This window comes from Girardinichthys multiradiatus, chromosome 2 (assembly GCF_021462225.1).
Source record: "Girardinichthys multiradiatus isolate DD_20200921_A chromosome 2, DD_fGirMul_XY1, whole genome shotgun sequence".
Classification (NCBI taxonomy): Eukaryota; Metazoa; Chordata; class Actinopteri; order Cyprinodontiformes; family Goodeidae; genus Girardinichthys; species Girardinichthys multiradiatus.
Window position 1 is genome coordinate 13,367,942 of NC_061795.1, and position 19,964 is coordinate 13,387,905.

Here is a 19,964-nt window from a genome sequence, read left to right on the forward strand (position 1 = left end):
GGTATTGGGAGTGGAGCTGGAACCGGAAGACAACTGCAAAGGTAAGTAGACACGGTAAGGATATATAAAGTCAGGAAATGATGAATATAACAAAATAACAAAATCTGTCTTACTAAGGGGTTGAGTTTGATCCGCCAGGAGGGGCGAGACAGCAATGGAAACTGCACACTGAGATGAATGAAGCTGGTAGGTACTTGGACTCACTTAAGGTGACTCAGAGGTTCGGCTGATGATGTTATAATGTGGGAGGGTGGACAGGGTTCGCTTGTGGTGGTTCCTAGTTGATCCAGGAAAAGCTCCATTGGATTGGCCGCCAGCAGTCCCTTAGGAAAGTGTTGGTAAGCTGAATACAATCCTCGTGGCTAGGAAACCCTTTCTCCAGTAGCAAAACATCCAGGTAGATTAGGATTCTTCAAAGGTTAGGTCTGGTATAGTAATCCAGTCTGCAAGAGGCAAATACAACATTACCAAAAGGTACAAAGACAAGCGTAGACAAACTATGGCTGGAGTCAATTCCACTGAGGGCAACACTCTGGCGCTGAACTGCTGGCGGCAACCATCTTAAATACCCTCCAGGGATGATTAATGGGACATGGAACACCTGCCACCACTCCTGACGACCCCAGAGCCACCTAGGAAGCACTGGAAAAAACAGGTTTAACCTGGGAGACATGAAAAACAGGGTGCACACGCAGGCTAGGAGGTAGACGAAGGCGAAGGGCAGAAGGACGTATGATAGATTCAATGGAATAAGGACCAATAAAGCGGGGAGACAGTTTCTTAGAAACTGCTTTTAACGGTATGTCCTTAGAGGACAACCAGACCTTCTGGCCAGGCTGATATGCTGGAGCCGGCCTCCGTTTACAGTCGGTATACCTCTTGTTCTGGTCCACAGTACAGTGGAGAGCCTGGGATGCCGTGGACCAGAATTTCTTGCACCGACGGACATGGAGGCGAACAGAGGCAACTGCGATGTCCTTTTCATCTGCCTGAAACAAAGGTGGTTGATATCCAATAGAGGCCTCTAAAGGTGACAGTCCAGTAGCAGAGGAAACATGAGAGTTAATGGTGTACTCGGCCCAGGGCAGGTACATGCTCCAGTCTAAGGGATCAGAAGCAGATAAACATCTGAGAATAGATTCCATTTGTTGATTCATGCGTTCAGTCTGTCTGTTGGATTGTGGATGATAACCCGAGGTTAATGTAGGTTTTGCCCCTAGAGCGGAGCAGAACTTTTTCTATACTCGAGAAGTGAACTGAGGCCTTCTGTCAGATAATATCTCTAAGGTTATGCCATGAAGGCGAAAAACATGCTGCACCAAAGGCTGAGCTGTTTGGAAGGCTGACGGAAGTTTCTTCAACGGGATGAGATGGCAAGCCTTAGAAAAACTGTCTACAATGGTGAGAATAGTAGTCATACCTCTGGAGATAGGCAAACCGGTGACCAAATCCAAGGCAATGTGAGACCAGGGACGTTTAGGGACACTGAGTGGTTGAAGTAAGCCAGGTGGTGGTTGATTTCCAGTCTTCTGCCTAGCACAGATGGAACAAGCTTGAACATATTCTTTTACGTCACTATGTAAAGACGGCCACCAAAACCTTCTGGCAATGAGAGAAATGGTCCGGCTGACCCCAGGATGTGCTGAGAATCTGGCAGTGGGAAACCAACGGATAAGCCGGAACCGGACAGAAGAAAGTACATAAACCCTATTAGGAGGACCAGTGGCAGGGTCTGGTTCATGGCGCTTGGCCTGATCTACTAGTCTTCTCCGGGTCTGAGCCAAACTGTCCACTCTCCAAAATATACCCCAAAAAAGTTACTGAGTCTTTATGAAAATCACATTTCTCAGCCTTTACAAACAAGCGATTCTCCAGCAATCTCTGGAGAACAAGGCACACATGCTGATAATGTTCCTTAATATCCTTTGAATAGATCAACATGTCGTCTAGATAGACGAAAACAAAAACATTCAAAAAATCTCCGAGCAGATCATTGATGAGAGATTGGAACACCGCAGGTGCATTGCAAAGTCCGAATGGCATCAGTAAGTACTCGAAGTGTCCCAAGGGTGTTTTAAATGCAGTCTTCAATTTGTCCCCCTGGCAGATCCTAACTAAATGATAAGCATTCCTGAGGTCGAGTTTAGTAAAAACCCTGAAACCATGAACTGGCTCAAAAGCTGAAGAAAGGAGTGGAAGTGGGTATTTATTCTTTACAGTTATCCAGTTTAGTCCCCTATAATCAATACATGGGCAAAGAGAACCATCTTTCTTACCCACAAAGAAAAACCCGGCGCCTAAGGGAGAAGAGGATGGGCGAATGATTCCAGCCATAAGGGACTTGTTAATGTAATTTTCCATAGTCTGACGTTCTGGTCCAGAGATATTGTATAGCCTACTAGTCGGGAAGGGGGCTCCGGGAAGTAGCTCAATGGAACAGTCATAAGGTCTGTGTGGAGGCAAACTTAATGCTTTAACTTTACTAAATACCTGCTTTAAGTCATGGTATTCAGTGGGCACAAGCAACAGATCAATATTTTTACTCATCTAAAATGACGTCGTAGGTTGCGGGGTACGGCTGACTGAAGGCACAAAGAAAGAGAGCTTGTGGACCAGGACTCTACACGACACTCAGACCAACTTACAGGGATTGGACAATGAAACTGAAACACCTGGTTTTATACCACAATAATTTATTAGTATGGTGTAGGGCCTCCTTTTGTGGCCAATACAGCGTCAATTCGTCTGGGAAGGACATATACAAGTCCTGCACAGTGGTCAGAGGGATTTTAAGCCATTCTTCTTGCAGGATAGTGGCCAGGTCACTAAGTGATACTGGTGGAGGAAAATGTTTCCTGACTCACTCCTCCTAAACACCGCAAAGTGGTTCAATAATATTTAGATCTGGTGACTGTGCAGGCCATGGGAGATGTTCAACTTCACTTTCATGTTCATCAAACCAATCTTTCACCAGTCTTGCTGTGTGCATTGGTGCACCGCCTTCAGGATACAATGTTTGAACCATTGGATGCACATGGTCCTCAAGAATGGTTCGGTAGTCCTTGGCAGTGACGCACCCATCTAGCACAAGTATTGGGCCAAGGGAATGCCATGATATGGCTGCCCAAACCATCACTGATCCACCCCCATGCTTCACTCTGGGCATGCAACAGTCTGGGTGGTACGCTTCTATGGGGCTTCTCCACACCGTAACTCTCCCGGATGTGGGGAACACAGTAAAGATGGACTCATCAGAGAACAATACATGTTTCACATTGTCCGCAGCCCAAGATTTGCGCTCCTTGCACCATTGAAACTGACGTTTGGCATTGGCATGAGTGACCAAAGGTTTGGCTATAGCAGCCCGGCTGTGTATATTGACCACGTGGAGCTCCCGACGGACAGTTCTGGTGGAAGCAGGAGAGTTGAGGTGCACATTTAATTCTGCCATGATTTGGGCAGCCGTGGTTTTATGTTTTTTTGGATACAATCCGGGTTAGCACCTGAACATCCCTTTCAGACAGCTTCCTCTTGTGTCCACAGTTAATCCTGTTGGATGTGGTTCGTCCTTCTTGGTGGTATGCTGACATTACCCTGGATACCGTGGCTCTTGATGCATCACAAAGACTTGCTGTCTTGGTCACAGATGCGCCAGCAAGACGTGCACCAACAGTTCGTCCTCTTTTGAACTCTGGTATGTCACCCATAATGTTGTGTGCATTTCAATATTTTGAGCAAAACTGTGCTCTTACCCTACTAATTGAACCTTCACACTCTGCTCTTACTGGTGCAATGTGCAATCAATGAAGACTGGCTACCAGGCTGGTCCAATTTAGCCATGAAACCTCCCACACTAAATTGACAGGTGTTTCAGTTTCATGTTTCTGTAGCCATGGAAAACCTAAAACCATAGAGTTCAGAGCGATGGGGAAAACAAAGAAGGATATCTCTTCTCTGTGGTTTCCTGATAATAACAAGGTTAATGGAGTCTGTGCCCATCCAAAGCTGATACTAACTGGGGTGAAGGGAGAAGTTCTGTCTCAATCTGAGCTTCCACAACTAAACTCTGATCAATAAGATTCTGTTCACTCCTGGAATCAATTAAAGCTGAGAGATTCTGAATATGACGTTCAAATATTAAGGGTGCAGGCAAGCTAAGTCTGGGGGCAGTAGGTTGGTTTAAATGTTAAACGCCAGTTTCCCCTCGTTTACTGGCGAACCCACCCTTTTGGCCCAGTAGGACAGACCGGGCAGCTAGCAAGAAGATGCTCGGAAGAGCCACAATAAAAACAAAGATTAGCTTGACGGCGTCTCTGTCTTTCCTCAGCCAAGAGGTGAGTACGCCCAATCTGCATGGGCTCCGGCTCAACGTTTTGGGTAGGAATGGTTGAGCGGACAGCTAAACGAACCTGGTTGGGGCCTTGTATCTTACTGGCACTAAAATCTTGTCGGGACCTCTTCCTCTCTCTTTTGCGGTTATCAAGTCTGGTGGCTAGATTTATTAACCCATTAAGAGTCTTAGGTTCATCGATCACAGCAAGCTCGTCCTTAAGGGGTTCGTTTAGAGCCTGAAAAAACACTGTTTTGAGAGCACCCAGAAGCTGCGGCTGAAGTCCTAAAGTCAATTGAGAAATCAGAAACTGATTGGCCTCTCTGTTTCAAGGACCAGAGTCTTCGGGCTGTTGCAGTCTGATCCACTTCGTTGGAAAAAAGTTCTCTAAACTCACTCTCAAAATCAGAGAAAGTACACCCAAAATTGCAGCAATTGTTAAAGCCCGCCCGTTTTAACGCCTTGCCTGACAACAGTCCTAAAATAAAAGAAATCTTAACATGATCATGAGGGAAGGATTGTGGGGATCAGTTGAACACAAGTGTACACTGCAACAAAAACCTTCTGCAATCTCCAGACTCACTGGAATATTTTTTGGGGTTGGGGGAAGTGACGTCACAAGAGTGAGGGAGCTGCTGTGTGACCGGTGGGGCTGCAGCGCCCTCTGTGGCTGGGCTGGACACACTATACAGGGTATGTTGTAGCAAGGATGCTAGCTGTTCGATCTGGAGGTTAGTCTGTCTTTGCTGTTCAGCTAAGGCCCGGAGAGTGGAGTCATGCGCCTGGATTTGGTGAGATTGTTCAGAAATAGATCTCCTGAAAGCCTCGGCTGGGTCAGATTGGCCAGAGTGTTCTGTCATGGTTTTATGGATAGATTTGACCCACATGCAGAAAGCAATCAGGAGACCAAATGATGCTTATTGGGAGTGGAGCTGGAACCGGAAGACAACTGCAAAGGTAAGTAGACACGGTAAGGATATATAAAGTCAGGAAATGATGAATATAACAAAAAACAAAATCTGTCTTACTAAGGGGTTGAGTTTGATCCGCCAGGAGGGGAGAGACAGCAAAGGAAACTGCACACTGAGATGAATGAAGCTGGTAGGTACTTGGACTCACTTAAGGTGACTCAGAGGTTTGGCTGATGATGTTATAATGTGGGAGGGTGGACAGGGTTCGCTTGTGGTGGTTCGTAGTTGATCCAGGAAAAGCTCCGTCGGATTGGCCGCCAGCAGTCCCTTAGGAAGCAAAGTGTTGGTAAGCCGAATACGATCCTCGTGGCTAAGAAACCCTTTCTCCAGTAGCAAAACATCCAGGTAGATTAGGAGATTAGGATTCTTCAAAGGTTAGGTCTGGTATAGTAATCCTGTCTGCAAGAGGCAAATATAAAATGATCAAAAGGTACAAAGACAAGCGTAGACAAACTATGGCTGGAGTCAATACCACTGAGGGCAACACTCTGGCGCTGAACTGCTGGCGGCAACCATCTTAAATACCCTCCAGGGATGATTAATGGGACATGGAACACCTGCCACCACTCCTGACGACCCCAGAGCCACCTAGAGGCCAAGCACAGAGCAACAACAACAACAGCAGCACACAGATCCTGACAGTTTCTGTATTATTTTCCTAGGTCGTTAAGAGTACAATGCATTTCAGAAATGATAGGGGCTACAATATTTAACAAGAAACAAAATTTATTGCAATACAAAAACTATTCACATAACTGCCTGAGTTGTATGACTCTACACTGAGGGAGACAAGTACAGAAGGACCTTGCACTGAGAAGAGGAATAGAGTGGCATGGAGAGAAGGAACAAGAGGAACTTTAGGTTCATCCCTGGAGAAACTGCCACATGCATAAAAATGTAAAATCAATTATTGGGGGTCCACATGGTCCAAATTTAGCACAACTGTGCTATGTTCAAAAATCATCTGCATTATTTTGAGCTCATAAATTCTTGTTTATGCTGTGGCAGTCTTTCCAGGGATGGAGCTAAACCAAGGAGGAAATGTTCCATAGAAGAGTAGACCCGCAGGGGTGGAGGTGGTGGTGGCCGGTTCAGGAGAGCTTCTAGAAGCGCCTGTTACACCTCATATGGCTCCTCCCGGGGTTGCACTCTCCTCCTTCCTGCAAGATTACACAGTTCTTAAATTAGATACCACACTGAGCTATTGTGTTGATGTGCCGGTCTACTCCTGTATACTTTGACATGTACACATTTACGGGAGGTTGTGCAGCAGCAGGGGATGAAGGAGCAGAGTTGGAGACAGATGAGGCAACAGGTGCTTCGGATGGAGTGGGCCTCTCTGTGTCGTCACCATTTGTGTCTGTCAAAAAAGACATGGCAAGATAGTGCAATACAGGTCCTTCTCAAAATATTAGCATATTGTGATAAAGTTCATTATTTTCCATAATGTCATGATGAAAATTTAACATTCATATATTTTAGATTCATTGCACACTAACTGAAATATTTCAGGTCTTTTATTGTCTTAATACAGATGATTTTGGCATACAGCTCATGAAAACCCAAAATTCCTCTCTCACAAAATTAGCATATCATTAAAAGAGTCTCTAAACGAGCTATGAACCTAATCATCTGAATCAACGAGTTAACTCTAAACACCTGCAAAAGATTCCTGAGGCCTTTAAAACTCCCACCCTGGTTCATCACTCAAAACCCCAATCATGGGTAAGACTGCCAACCTGACTGCTGTCCAGGAGGCCACTATTGACACCCTCAAGCAAGAGGGTAAGACACAGAAAGAAATTTCTGAACGAATAGGCTGTTCCCAGAGTGCTGTATCAAGGCACCTCAGTGGGAAGTCTGTGGGAAGGAAAAAGTGTGGCAGAAAACGCTGCACAACGAGAAGAGGTGACCGGACCCTGAGGAAGATTGTGGAGAAGGGCCGATTCCAGACCTTGGGGGACCTGCGGAAGCAGTGGACTGAGTCTGGAGTAGAAACATCCAGAGCCACCGTGCACAGGCGTGTGCAGGAAATGGGCTACAGGTGCCGCATTCCCCAGGTCAAGCCACGTTTGAACCAGAAACAGCGGCAGAAGCACCTGACCTGGGCTACAGAGAAACAGCACTAGACTGTTGCTCAGTGGTCCAAAGTACTTTTTTCGGATGAAAGCAAATTCTGCATGTCATTCGGAAATCAAGGTGCCAGAGTCTGGAGGAAGACTGGGGAGAAGGAAATGCCAAAATGCCAGAAGTCCAGTGTCAAGTACACACAGTCAGTGATGGTCTGGGGTGCCGTGTCAGCTGCTGGTGTTGGTCCACTATGTTTTATCAAGGGCAGGGTCAATGCAGCTAGCTATCAGGAGATTTTGGAGCACTTCATGCTTCCATCTGCTGAAAAGCTTTATGGAGATGAAGATTTCATTTTTCAGCACGACCTGGCACCTGCTCACAGTGCCAAAACCACTGGTAAATGGTTTACTGACCATGGTATCACTGTGCTCAATTGGCCTGCCAACTCTCCTGACCTGAACCCCATAGAAAATCTGTGGGATATTGTGAAGAGAACGTTGAGAGACTCAAGACCCAACACTCTGGATGAGCTAAAGGCCGCTATCGAAGCATCCTGGGCCTCCATAAGACCTCAGCAGTGCCACAGGCTGATTGCCTCCATGCCACGCCGCATTGAAGCAGTCATTTCTGCCAAAGGATTCCCGACCAAGTATTGAGTGCATAACTGTACATGATTATTTGAAGGTTGACGTTTTTTGTATTAAAAACACTTTTCTTTTATTGGTCGCATGAAATATGCTAATTTTGTGAGATAGGAATTTTGGGTTTTCATGAGCTGTATGCCAAAATCATCCGTATTAAGACAATAAAAGACCTGAAATTTTTCAGTTAGTGTGCAATGAATCTAAAATATATGAATGTTAAATTTTCATCATGACATTATGGAAAACAATGAACTTTATCACAATATGCTAATATTTTGAGAAGGACCTGTATTAACATTGGTCAAAGTTAATGTTTTCCTTTTCATTATTAAATGTTGTTTGGCAACACTCCTCTTCTCCAGCTCCTTCTTTCTCTCCTTCAGGTACGTGTCCCACAAACCCTTCCACTTTTTTCGGCACACGTCCTCTGAAAATATAGGGATTTTTTGTGAGATGAAGTCACATGAATATTTGTGTATTTCAGAAAGAGGCAATCGGCGACAATCATGTTTTCCCTCTATTTTTTGGGGGGGGTGAAGTGCAGTTGTAGCCTGTCTGTGGTTGCCGTTTCACGGATGAATTGCGATATTGTCTTATTCTTATTATGCTTTTATGAATATAAGATATACAGAATATTTTCCACTTTTAAAAATTAGCCCAACGACAGACAGAGTACAGCTTCATGTTAGCAAGTGACCTGCCGATATAAATTAGCCAAAAGACAGTAGTACAATGGCGCTATTTTAAAGTTTTACCTGCTACTCCAGTCTCCTCACTGACTCTTCTCCAGGCCAGGTCCTTTCTGTACTTGTCTTGGTAAAAATAATTAGTTGAGTCATACAACTCTGGCATGCCGCACATCGCAACTATGATCCTCCATCATCACTGACAACCACTTCTTCTCCGCTGCGGCCCTTCACCCTACGTCACAGCCACATCCAGTCCCTGATTAGTTGACGCGACGCAAATTTAGAAAAAAGTTCAGATTTTTCATCTTGTCCACTGCTCAAGCTTCGCTCAGCGCTCCTTTCGCACCACGCCATTTGTCTTCTTCACACCGCCTCGCGCCGCTCTGCTCCTGATCGCGCCTCTACATAAGGATAACTTGTAAATTGGCCCCTCCTATTACAGAATCCGCGTTCGGTGTGAACGCACCATATCTCCTGGCAGAAGCAGCGCAAAGTCAACACACCCTGAATGGGAAACTTATAGGAATTTCCGAAAAAATCTGAGCAAAAAATCCTGAAACTCACATGTTTTCAAATCGCCACTTCTCGTAAACCGTTCGAGGTATGAGCTTTGCACCAATTAATCTTCAGACCTGACAGGCACTCAAAGTGAAGGAATTATTTTTGATACCTTGTACCAGTTTGACAAAAAATGGGTTTGTTTCACAGTACCAAATCTGTCCTTCCTAAAAAAGCTTAAAATAAAACAATTTCTAAATCATTGACCAGGATTGTTCACTGAAGTCTGCTGATACCTATAGCCCAAAATGTTTTGGATACCTTTTACCGTTTTCTCGTGAGGTAGGTTTGTTTGAGAGTGAAAAATCTACCTTCACTCAGGTTAAAATTGTCAAAATGATCCATGTTTTACACGGTCACACATCCCTGAAAGATTTTTGTATCCACATGAAATCAATAGTCCTTATAGTTACCAAGTTATTAGACGTTGTTCGAGAGCATGTTCAGGCATTTTTGTGTTTTTCTCCATTTTTCCATTTCTTTTTACCTAGTGCTGTGCCTTTAATATTATATTTTCAGCAAAAACGTTTTGATATTCTCGTTCCCCTGTCCGTTCTGAGAAAATCGGTCCAAGAATGACGTCGATAGCCCTTACGGTTTCCGAGTTATGGGCAGTTGTTCGGGAGCATGTGCCACCATGTTATAAAGCCAGACTAGGATGAGACACAAAGTGTGGTGCTGGGTGAGTGAGAAACAGCAGCTGTTGGGCACTCATTACAAGGTACCACAGGTACCAGATCTCAATCCAATTTGGGATGTGGCTGAACCAAGGTTTTAATAGTTTTAATAATTTTCATTATTTTTAATTTTATTAGTTTTGACTTCACATTTTCAATTCTATTTTAGTTTTAATTAGTTTTTAGCATTTGATTTCTAGTTTAGTTTAGTTTTTCCTTTTGGAAAATGCTTGGTTTCAGTTTAGTTTTTATTAGTTTCAGTTATAGTTACAGGCTGCATGGTGGTGCAGTTTGTAGCACGGTTGCCTTTCAGAAAGAAGGTCCTGGATTCGACTCCCGGCCGGGGATCTTTTATGCATGGAGTTTGCATGATCTTAGGTGTGAATGAGTGTGTGCCTGGTTGTTTGTCCTGTACGTCTCTGTGTTGCCCTGTGATGGACTGGCGACCGGTGTAGGGTGTACCCTGCCTCTCGCCCGTAGACTGCCAAAGATAGGCACCAGCTCCCCTGTGACCCACTATGGAAAAAGCGCTATAGAAGATGAATGAATGAATAGCTATAGTTTTAGTCTTTTTCTAACATCAAATCCGAGGACATTTCCAGCTCAGAGATTAAAAGAATTAAACGTTTTCAGGATATAATGAAAACATTGGTACAGTTACAGTTGATTTATTTTAAAATATTTATTCATACAAAATCTATAAAAATCAAGTGTAGCAACAGGAAAGTCTATCCATACTGTTGTTAACATTCCCTAAGAGTAATAAAACAAATACCAGTAGTAGTGTCTGTCTTCTTTCCTCTCCTCCTTTTTCTAACACTCATCTGCTCTTTCCCTGCTCTTAGCTTCACTCTTCTTCCTATCAGTCTATTTGCCTCTCTCTCTCTAACTCTTCCAAATTTCCCCCTGTTCTTTCACTCTTTTTTCTAACAGTCGTTCTATATTCCTCCTCTCTCCTCTTCTATCAGACATTCACTCTTTAAAACAGACATAATATAATCCCAAAGTCCCAATCCTCTTCTAAAACATTACGTATAACATACTGAAAAATTACAATTTAACAATCAAAATAAGATACCCTTGAGTAGTTGGATATTTTTAGATACTAGGCAACTAGGATAATCCTTTAAATATTAACTCTTCTTTAATTATTTTACTATTTTCCTCAGTTGATAAAAAACCAAACCCGCCATATTTAGCAAAAAAAAACAAAAAAAAAACTATTTTTACTTGGAGGTACAGGGTCATACAATAGAGGGAATGCACATTTAACCAGGTGATTCTCTCTCCCTTCTCATCATTCTCAGTTCCTGCAGTTCTTGCCTCATTCACTTTCCCTGTTACTGACTCCTTTGGTAACTTTTATATGTGGAAAACACCCCTCAGCCAGAGTTCACAAATCACTTTAATAAATTAACAAAACTACTCATAACTAACTCAGGAAATATAAATTAAAGGCCATCAATCAGTTCTAAAACATCTTACTTTGGACTAATCCTTGTTGACACTGTAGTTTCAATTTCCCAAATCAAGGAGTTATTTCATTATCTCTCTTTCACTCAGCTGCAGCTACTCCCTGTGATCTTGTCTTCCTATCTGCTTTTCTGTTTTTTCATAAAAACTTGGTTTATTTGCATTTGGGTAATTATCTTTAGTAAAACAAAACACACCCAAGCCATTTGTTTTTTTTTAACCATTGTTTAGAATGTTGACAGCATTAATAACGTTACCTACCACGAAACAATCCTTCATCATGGCCATAATAACGTTACCTACCACGAAACAATCCTTCATCATGGCCAGAATTAGCCCAGTCCAATGCGGCGCACTCAGCTCTTCTTCTTCTACTTTGTCTGTAACGTTAACAGCAGCACAACCAGCTACCATAACAGTTATTGTTGCGTGCAACATGCTCACTTGTGCTTTGTACCCCCGGCAATTGTAATAAAAGTTTCCACAAAACATTTATTATTATTTTTCTCATTCACAAAACGCTAAAATCAGGGGCATTTCCATGGACAGCTTTAGCCGAGGACAGGTCATCTAAATTGGGGATGTCTGGTCACCCTACACTACAAGACACTTGCTTTTATCTAAAACGCAGTCATATTTAAAGTAATCCCAATTTGGACTATAGGTGTAGATGGACATCACAGATGACTTGACTGATGTACCCGTCATCTGCTGGTGTAATGTGGCACAGCAAGAACAAAAAACAAATGGAATATAGACTTCATACTAATACATGAGACACACAAACGAAAACTAAGCACGTTATCTCAATAAATTCTGTTAATTTTAGTTAATTCTTTGAACACTCATTACAGTTTTACTTACTATATATTTTTATTTTAGTTAGCAACATTTTTTTTTACTTCTAGTGTTTGTTATTTCCATTGCTTTCGTTAACAATAATAACCTTGGGCTGAACAGCTAACAAATCTGCAGAAACTGTGTAATGCTTAAAAGGTGTGCCTAAAAGTGGCTGGTGTGTGTAAATGGATATATACAGGTCCTTCTCAAAATATTAGCATATTGTGATAAAGTTCATTATTTTCCATAATGTCATGATGAAAATTTAACATTCATATATTTTAGATTCATTGCACACTAACTGAAATATTTCAAGTCTTTTATTGTCTTAATACGGATGATTTTGGCATACAGCTCATGAAAACCCAAAATTCCTATCTCACAAAATTAGCATATCATTAAAAGGGTCTCTAAACGATCTATGAACCTAATCATCTGAATCAACGAGTTAACTCTAAACACCTGCAAAAGATTCCTGAGGCCTTTAAAACTCCCACCCTGGTTCATCACTCAAAACCCCAATCATGGGTAAGACTGCCGACCTGACTGCTGTCCAGAAGGCCACTATTGACACCCTCAAGCAAGAGGGTAAGACACAGAAAGAAATTTCTGAACGAATAGGCTGTTCCCAGAGTGCTGTATCAAGGCACCTCAGTGGGAAGTCTGTGGGAAGGAAAAAGTGTGGCAGAAAACGCTGCACAACGAGAAGAGGTGACCGGACCGGACCCTGAGGAAGATTGTGGAGAAGGGCCGATTCCAGACCTTGGGGGATCTGCGGAAGCAGTGGACTGAGTCTGGAGTAGAAACATCCAGAGCCACCGTGCACAGGCGTGTGCAGGAAATGGGCTACAGGTGCCGCATTCCCCAGGTCAAGCCACTTTTGAACCAGAAACAGCGGCAGAAGCGCCTGACCTGGGCTACAGAGAAGCAGCACTGGACTGTTGCTCAGTGGTCCAAAGTACTTTTTTCGGATGAAAGCAAATTCTGCATGTCATTCGGAAATCAAGGTGCCAGAGTCTGGAGGAAGACTGGGGAGAAGGAAATGCCAAAATGCCAGAAGTCCAGTGTCAAGTACCCACAGTCAGTCATGGTCTGGGGTGCCATGTCAGCTGCTGGTGTTGGTCCACTGTGTTTTATCAAGGGCAGGGTCAATGCAGCTAGCTATCAGGAGATTTTGGAGCACTTCATGCTTCCATCTGCTGAAAAGCTTTATGGAGATGAAGATTTCATTTTTCAGCACGACCTGGCACCTGCTCACAGTGCCAAAACCACTGGTAAATGGTTTACTGACCATGGTATCACTGTGCTCACTTGGCCTGCCAACTCTCCTGAACTGAACCCCATAGAGAATCTGTGGGATATTGTGAAGAGAACGTTGAGAGACTCAAGACCCAACACTCTGGTTGAGCTAAAGGCCACTATCGAAGCATCCTGGGCCTCCATAAGACCTCAGCAGTGCCACAGGCTGATTGCCTCCATGCCACGCCGCATTGAAGCAGTCATTTCTGCCAAAGGATTCCCGACCAAGTATTGAGTGTATAACTGTACATGATTATTTGAAGGTTGACGTTTTTTGTATTAAAAACACTTTTCTTTTATTGGTCGCATGAAATATGCTAATTTTGTGAGATAGGAATTTTGGGTTTTCATGAGCTGAATGCCACAATCATCCGTATTAAGACAATAAAAGACTTGAAATATTTCAGTTAGTGTGCAATGAATCTAAAATATATGAATGTTACATTTTCATCATGACATTATGGAAAATAATGAACTTTACCACAATATGCTAATATTTTGAGAAGGACCAGTATATTCACCTTATTTTCCGAACACGGAAATAAATATGTATCCAACATCCGGTTTTATGTGTGGCACTTCCGTTTCATCGCCGGGCTAAATAACATAAAATTAACAAAATTTGTAAACAATGTTGTGGGAACATTTGCAAAAAAATTATGAGAAGTAGATATGGCAGGTCAGTGCCACACCCTTGGTTTTTTTTGCACAGGCAGAAGTACATGTCTGCTGTGGTTGTTTCAGGGAAATTTGACACCTCTGTGCATGTCAGAGAGCTTCTATTCTAAATGGAGCCTGGTGCAAATAAACACACGTCATTGGATTATTTTATTTTGAACCCATATAAATGGTGCATTTGGATTAGTCATTCTCTTTTTAATCTGATCATATCTTAATCCAGTCAATACATTTTTTGCTTACGTAAACATAGGTTGTGATTAGATGCTAGTCAGTTTCTTTTACATAGATAGCAGTTTGGGATTAAACAAACAATACAATTGGGTATCAAAACCTTAGCTTGAACTGTTGCCAACCTCATAATGTTAAGGCTTGAAGTTTGACACATTTTACCAATCTGATGTGTAGTAACAGAGCTCTTCATGTAAGTTTGTCACATTATAATTTAAGTTAGATTTATAATTAATTCATACTAGTCTAATCTCGAATGGCAATTTGGGTGAATATCAAGGTAAGTTGAAAAATACGGACAGTTTGTAGTTGTCACCACAAACTGTCCATATTTTGCAGGGTGTAAATTGTAGGTCATCTAACATCCACATACAGCTCTCATACACAGCCGATGATCTTAACACTCCTGCTCCAGGTAAACCTTTCCTTTGAACCAGTTATTATATCAGCCTCTTACTGCACAAACAATCCCGGACTATCTCAAAGCAAAAACAATGAGTTGGTTGTCAAGAAAACTTGTTTCATTATCCGCGACAGTGAAAGTAGTCAGCTAGCCAGGGAACAAAAGTGCCCGACTGGAAGTCTTGCACAAAAAATGTCAATTGACTACGTCTGTATTTCCGTTAAAAATAAGGTGAATAAGCCAATTTGTTTTCAAATGAAGGAATACTGCACATACAAAATGCAAATTGAGACATGTCAAAGGAAACCACATGATGTTACTATACATACGCAAACCAGAAGGGCTGGGATGGGCGTACATTTGTTGTAGTGAATCATGGAAAGCAGGCTGGGAAGGTGGCCCTCTCTGGCTCCTGAGAAACACAACCTGCAAAATCAAATAGAACATCAGCAGCCGTGCTTAAGCTGAATCTGAAGTTAGATGAGGTAGATATTACAGTGTGATGTACCTTGAAGAGGTGAATAGGTATCCATTGATTCCCCCAAATGTGGAAAAAGCAACTGAGATGGGCATAATAATAGCGAAGACTCCAAGCAGTTTTTCACCAAATGTCTGAGTAGAAACAAAAAACAATCAGGGATACCCGGAGAGCTGAAGCAACACTAACTGACATCAGGAGGGTTAATGTGTGACTTATGCCTGGTTCACATGGCAGGATTTTTATGTCAAGTCAAGTTTATTTATATAGCGCTTTTCAGCAACAAGGCACTCAAGGCGCTGTACATACTGAAAAACATTACAATGATACAGAAAATAAAAAAACAGAGGTAATTTAAAAAAAACAATAAATGAAATAAAGACAATAGAATGATGGATAAGATAATGAAAGGAAAATTGGACTGAAAACATAACTAATATTGTTTAGATGGCACAGTCAAACAAATAAACAATATATAAACAAATAGGTTTTTAATCTTGATTTAAAGCAATTTAGGGTTTTGGCGCTTTTACAGTTTTCCGGGAGTTTATTCCAGATTAGTGGAGCATAAGAACTAAAAGCTGCTTCTCCATGTTTAGTTCTGGTTCTGGGTATGCACAGTAGATTTGAGCCAGAAGACTTGAGAGGTCTGGGTGGTTGATACACTGACAACAAGTCTGTAATGTATTTTGGTGCTAAGCCTTTCAGTGATTTATAGACTAACAGAAGTATTTTAAAGTCTATTCTCTGAGATACAGGGAGCCAGTGTAAGGACTTTAGAACCTGGGTGATGTGCTCCACTTTCTTAGTTCTAGTGAGGACGCGGGCAGCAGTGTTCTGGATCAACTGCAGCTGTCTGATCGACTTTTTAGGCAGACCCGTGAAGTCACCGTTGCAGTAATCAATTCTACTAAAGATGAATGCGTGAATTAGTTTTTCAACGTCCTGCTGAGACATTAGTCCTTTAATCCTGGAGATGTTCTTTAGGTGATAGAAGGCCGACCTTGTTATTGTCTTTATGTGCCTCTGAAGGTTCAGGTCTGAGTCCATCACTACACCCAGGTTTCTAGCTGTATTAACTGAAGCTGTGTGCTAACTTTTAAATGCTCTTCCTTTGGTCCAAAGATTATTACTTCAATTTTGTTTTGAATTAGCTGAAGAAAATTTTGGCCCATCCATGCATGGATTTCTTTTAAGCATTTACCCAGCGCTTGAATGGGTTCTTAGTCACGTGGTGACATTGTAACGTATAGCTGTGTGTCGTCGGCATAGTTATGATAACTTACGATGTTGTTTATTAAAATCTGAGTTAGGGGGAGCATGTAGATATTGAATAGGAGGGGCCCTAAGATGGACCCTTGGGGAATGCCACATGTGATTTTTGTGGTCTCTGATGTAAAGTTACCTGATTCTGATTCTGACACAAAAAGTCCCTGTCCTTCAAGTAGGATTTAAACCAGTTGAGTACTGTACCAGAAAGGCCGACCCAGTTTTCAAGGCGCTCTAATAAAATGGAGTGATCAACACTGTCGCATGCTGCACTAAGGTCCAATAATACCAGCACTGTGGTTCTTCCATAGTCTGCATTTATACGGATGTCATTGAACACCTTGACAAGAGCAGTCTCTGTACTGTGGTGAGCATGGAAGCCTGACTGGAAGACATCGAAGTGGTTGGTCATTGTTAGGAAGTTGTTTAACTGCTGAAACACAGCTTTTTCAATAATCTTACTGATGAAGGGGAGGTTTGATATAGGCCTGTAGTTCTGTAGTAGCAGCTTGTCCAAGTTGCTCTTTTTCAATAGAGGTTTGATGATTGCTGTTTTCAGGGCTTGGGGGAAAACACCTGACAAAAGGGATGTGGTTATTATTTGTGTTAAATCAGATGTTATTACAGGCAAATCTTTCTTAAGGAAAGCTGTGGGTAAAAGATCAAGACAGCAGGAAGAAGAGCTTAGTTGCTGTACGATTTCTTCTAAGTCTTTGTAGCTTTTTTGGCAAAATTGGGAAATTTTGTCAAAATCAGTTCTAGTTGGAAACAACTTTGGTACTAGAGTTGATGTAGATGTACTGACTGCCCCTCTGATCGTTTGGGTTTTTTCAGTAAAGAATTCAGCAAATTCATTGCAGGCCCTGGTAGAGTGGAGTTCAGATGCTACAGTTATAGGAGGGTTTGTTAGCCTTTCAACCGTGGCAAATAATGCACGAGCATTGTTAATGTTTTTGCTGATGATCTCAGAAAAGAAAGATTCCCTTGCATTTTTCAGTTGTAGGTTATATCTGTATAGTCTCTCTTTATATATAATATAGTGAACCTGGAGTCCAGTCTTTCGCCACCTGCGTTCAGCTTTTCAACACTGCTTTTTTTCACTTCTGACTGGTGGAGCACTTCTCCACGGAGACATTTTCTTCCCAGAAACAACTTTCACTTTAATTGGAGCAATTGAATCAATGATGTCTGAGATTTTAGAATGAAAGTTTTCTACCAACTCATCTATAGTGTTACAGGGCAAAGTGGAGGTAGAAGAGTAAATCTGGTTAAAGGTTTCAGCAGCACCGTCCTTAAAGATGCGTTTTCTTATCATGTCTCTTTGGCAAACTGAGTCATTGCAGATGATGCTTCAAAAATAACAGAAAAGTGGTCAGATAGGGCAACATCAGTTACAGACACCTTGGAAATGTTTAGACCCTTGGTGATGATCAAGTCCAAAATATGTCCCTGTTTGTGCGTTTGCAGTTTAAGATGTTGAGTCAAACCAAAATTTCTGAGTGTCACATAGATCTATTGCACTTCTGTCTTCAGGATTGTCCATGTGAATGTTGAAGTCTCCCACAATAATTAAACAGTCATAGTCAACACATATTACAGATAAAAGCCCATTACAATCACTGAAAAATTTGTTTTGGACTTAGGAGGCCTGTAAATATTGAAGAACATGGTTTGGACCGGGCTCTTTACCTGGAGGGCCAAATATTTAAAAGAGTCAAATTTGCCCAGAAATACTTTTTTACACTCTAATAAATCTTTAAAGAAAGTGGCCTCTCCACCTTTTCTTTGCTGTCTGCTCTCACAAAGAAAATTGTAGTGTGGAGACATCGGCTCTATCAGAATGGGAGCTTCATTAAATTCATGTTACCATGTTTCTGTTAAAAACATAACATCAAGATCATGGTCAGTAATGAAGTCATTGATTAAAAATTATTTTCCTGACAGAGATCTAATGTTCAATAAAGCCAGTTTATATAACTTAGTTGCTGATATTAACTCTGTGTCTGGTTGTACCTGACAGTTTATGGCTTTTTTTGATTGTTTATTACTTTTTCTTATCTTTTTGGCTTTGTTCTTTCTGTCACGTATAAGCACAGAGATTTTACAACTATCTCCTATTAGGGGCCCAAGTTTTTCCTGGACATGCTCATTTCTGATAGAGTTACCACTGCGGCCAGACTGTATCACAGAGAAGTGATTTGAAGGTCTTGATTTGGAGGAGATAGATTAGGAGGTGGTGGGGCTCTACGGCATTTGGAAGATGTTGGTTCAGTAGCAGGGCCTCGGCCACAGGGGTTGTTGAGCTCCTTTCATGTTGTCAGAATCCAAGAAAGCAAAAAGCGGGCTCAGTGGGGAGATGGGAGAATTCTGTGCGGTCTGGGTCGGGGTCTGGGGTGAGGGGGGTTTACCGGGGGTGTCGGTCTGGGTTTGAGTTTTGGGGGAGGGGGGTATAACTTGGGGGTCCACCTCTCCTGTGGATTTTGACGGGGAGACCTTTTGTAATGACATCTCTTTCTCAGCCAACTGGCCGGTTGTTTCTGCTGGAGCTGTTGGAGGCAGCTTTATCATTGTTGTTGATACTCCATGTTCTCTGCTGAAGGTCAAAGCTGCTGGTGGATTATTTACTGAATAGAAGAGATTAGATGTGAGACCTCTGGCTTCTGGCTTGTTCAAACAGAAACCATCTTGCTTGAAGAGTTGTCCTTTTTCCCAAAAAATATTAAAGTTGTCGATGAAGTTCACAGATGTAGTAGCACATGCCTTTTTCAACCATTTATTAATCATCAGAAGTCTCAAAAAAATCTCATCTCCACAGAAAATTGGTGCAAAGGGTCCGCTGAGAAACAGCTTGATATTGAGACCTCCAACAGGAGACCTCCAACAGTATTCAGAAGACGAGTGAAATCCTCCTACAGTCCTTCTGATTTTTCCTTAGCCACGTCATCCATGGCTCCACAATGTATAATAAGGTTTTCTAGAGTCGGGCGCTCTTCTGTGATTGCAAGAATATTTTCTGAGATATTGGACACCACGTTACTGGTACCAATCATAACTTCTGTGTTTTTCTTGTTGCAGAAGTTTTTAATCCCATCCACAGCTGTGTTGCCCACTATTAGGGTTCTTGGTCCAGTGGGGTGCTTTTTCTCTGGCAGCTTAGGAGAAAACTGTTTAGAGTGAAGGTTGTTCTCAAACCTTTTATTGTTCTGAGAAGATGGATAATTTTCCTGGTTTTCATTCTGTAGTGGGGCAAATCTGTTTTGGAGGGGAATTCCATTATTTCCAGCTGTCTCACTCCTATCACTTGTTGTGACAGCAGCTCACTGTCAAAGTCTCCTTTTCCCAGGGGAAACTGGG

General features: G+C 42.2%; 1 protein-coding gene across 3 annotated transcripts in view; it reads right to left on the reverse strand.

Moving 5' to 3' along the window:
- Nucleotides 1-19,964, reverse strand: part of slc7a10b (solute carrier family 7 member 10b) — a 121,570-nt gene that overhangs the window by 10,630 nt on the left and 90,976 nt on the right. Inside the window, exons 7-9 of one of the 3 annotated variants that reach the window (XM_047384797.1) lie at nt 15,372-15,475; nt 15,193-15,289; nt 6,078-6,461 (exon numbers count right to left, since the gene is read on the reverse strand). In XM_047384797.1, coding sequence (XP_047240753.1) covers nt 6,405-6,461; nt 15,193-15,289; nt 15,372-15,475 — 258 coding nt within the window. In that variant the 3' untranslated portion in view covers nt 6,078-6,404. Of the gene's footprint in view, nt 1-6,077; nt 6,462-15,192; nt 15,290-15,371; nt 15,476-19,964 lie in introns of those variants that run through there. The other 2 variants (XM_047384806.1, XM_047384787.1) reach the window with 2 other exon arrangements.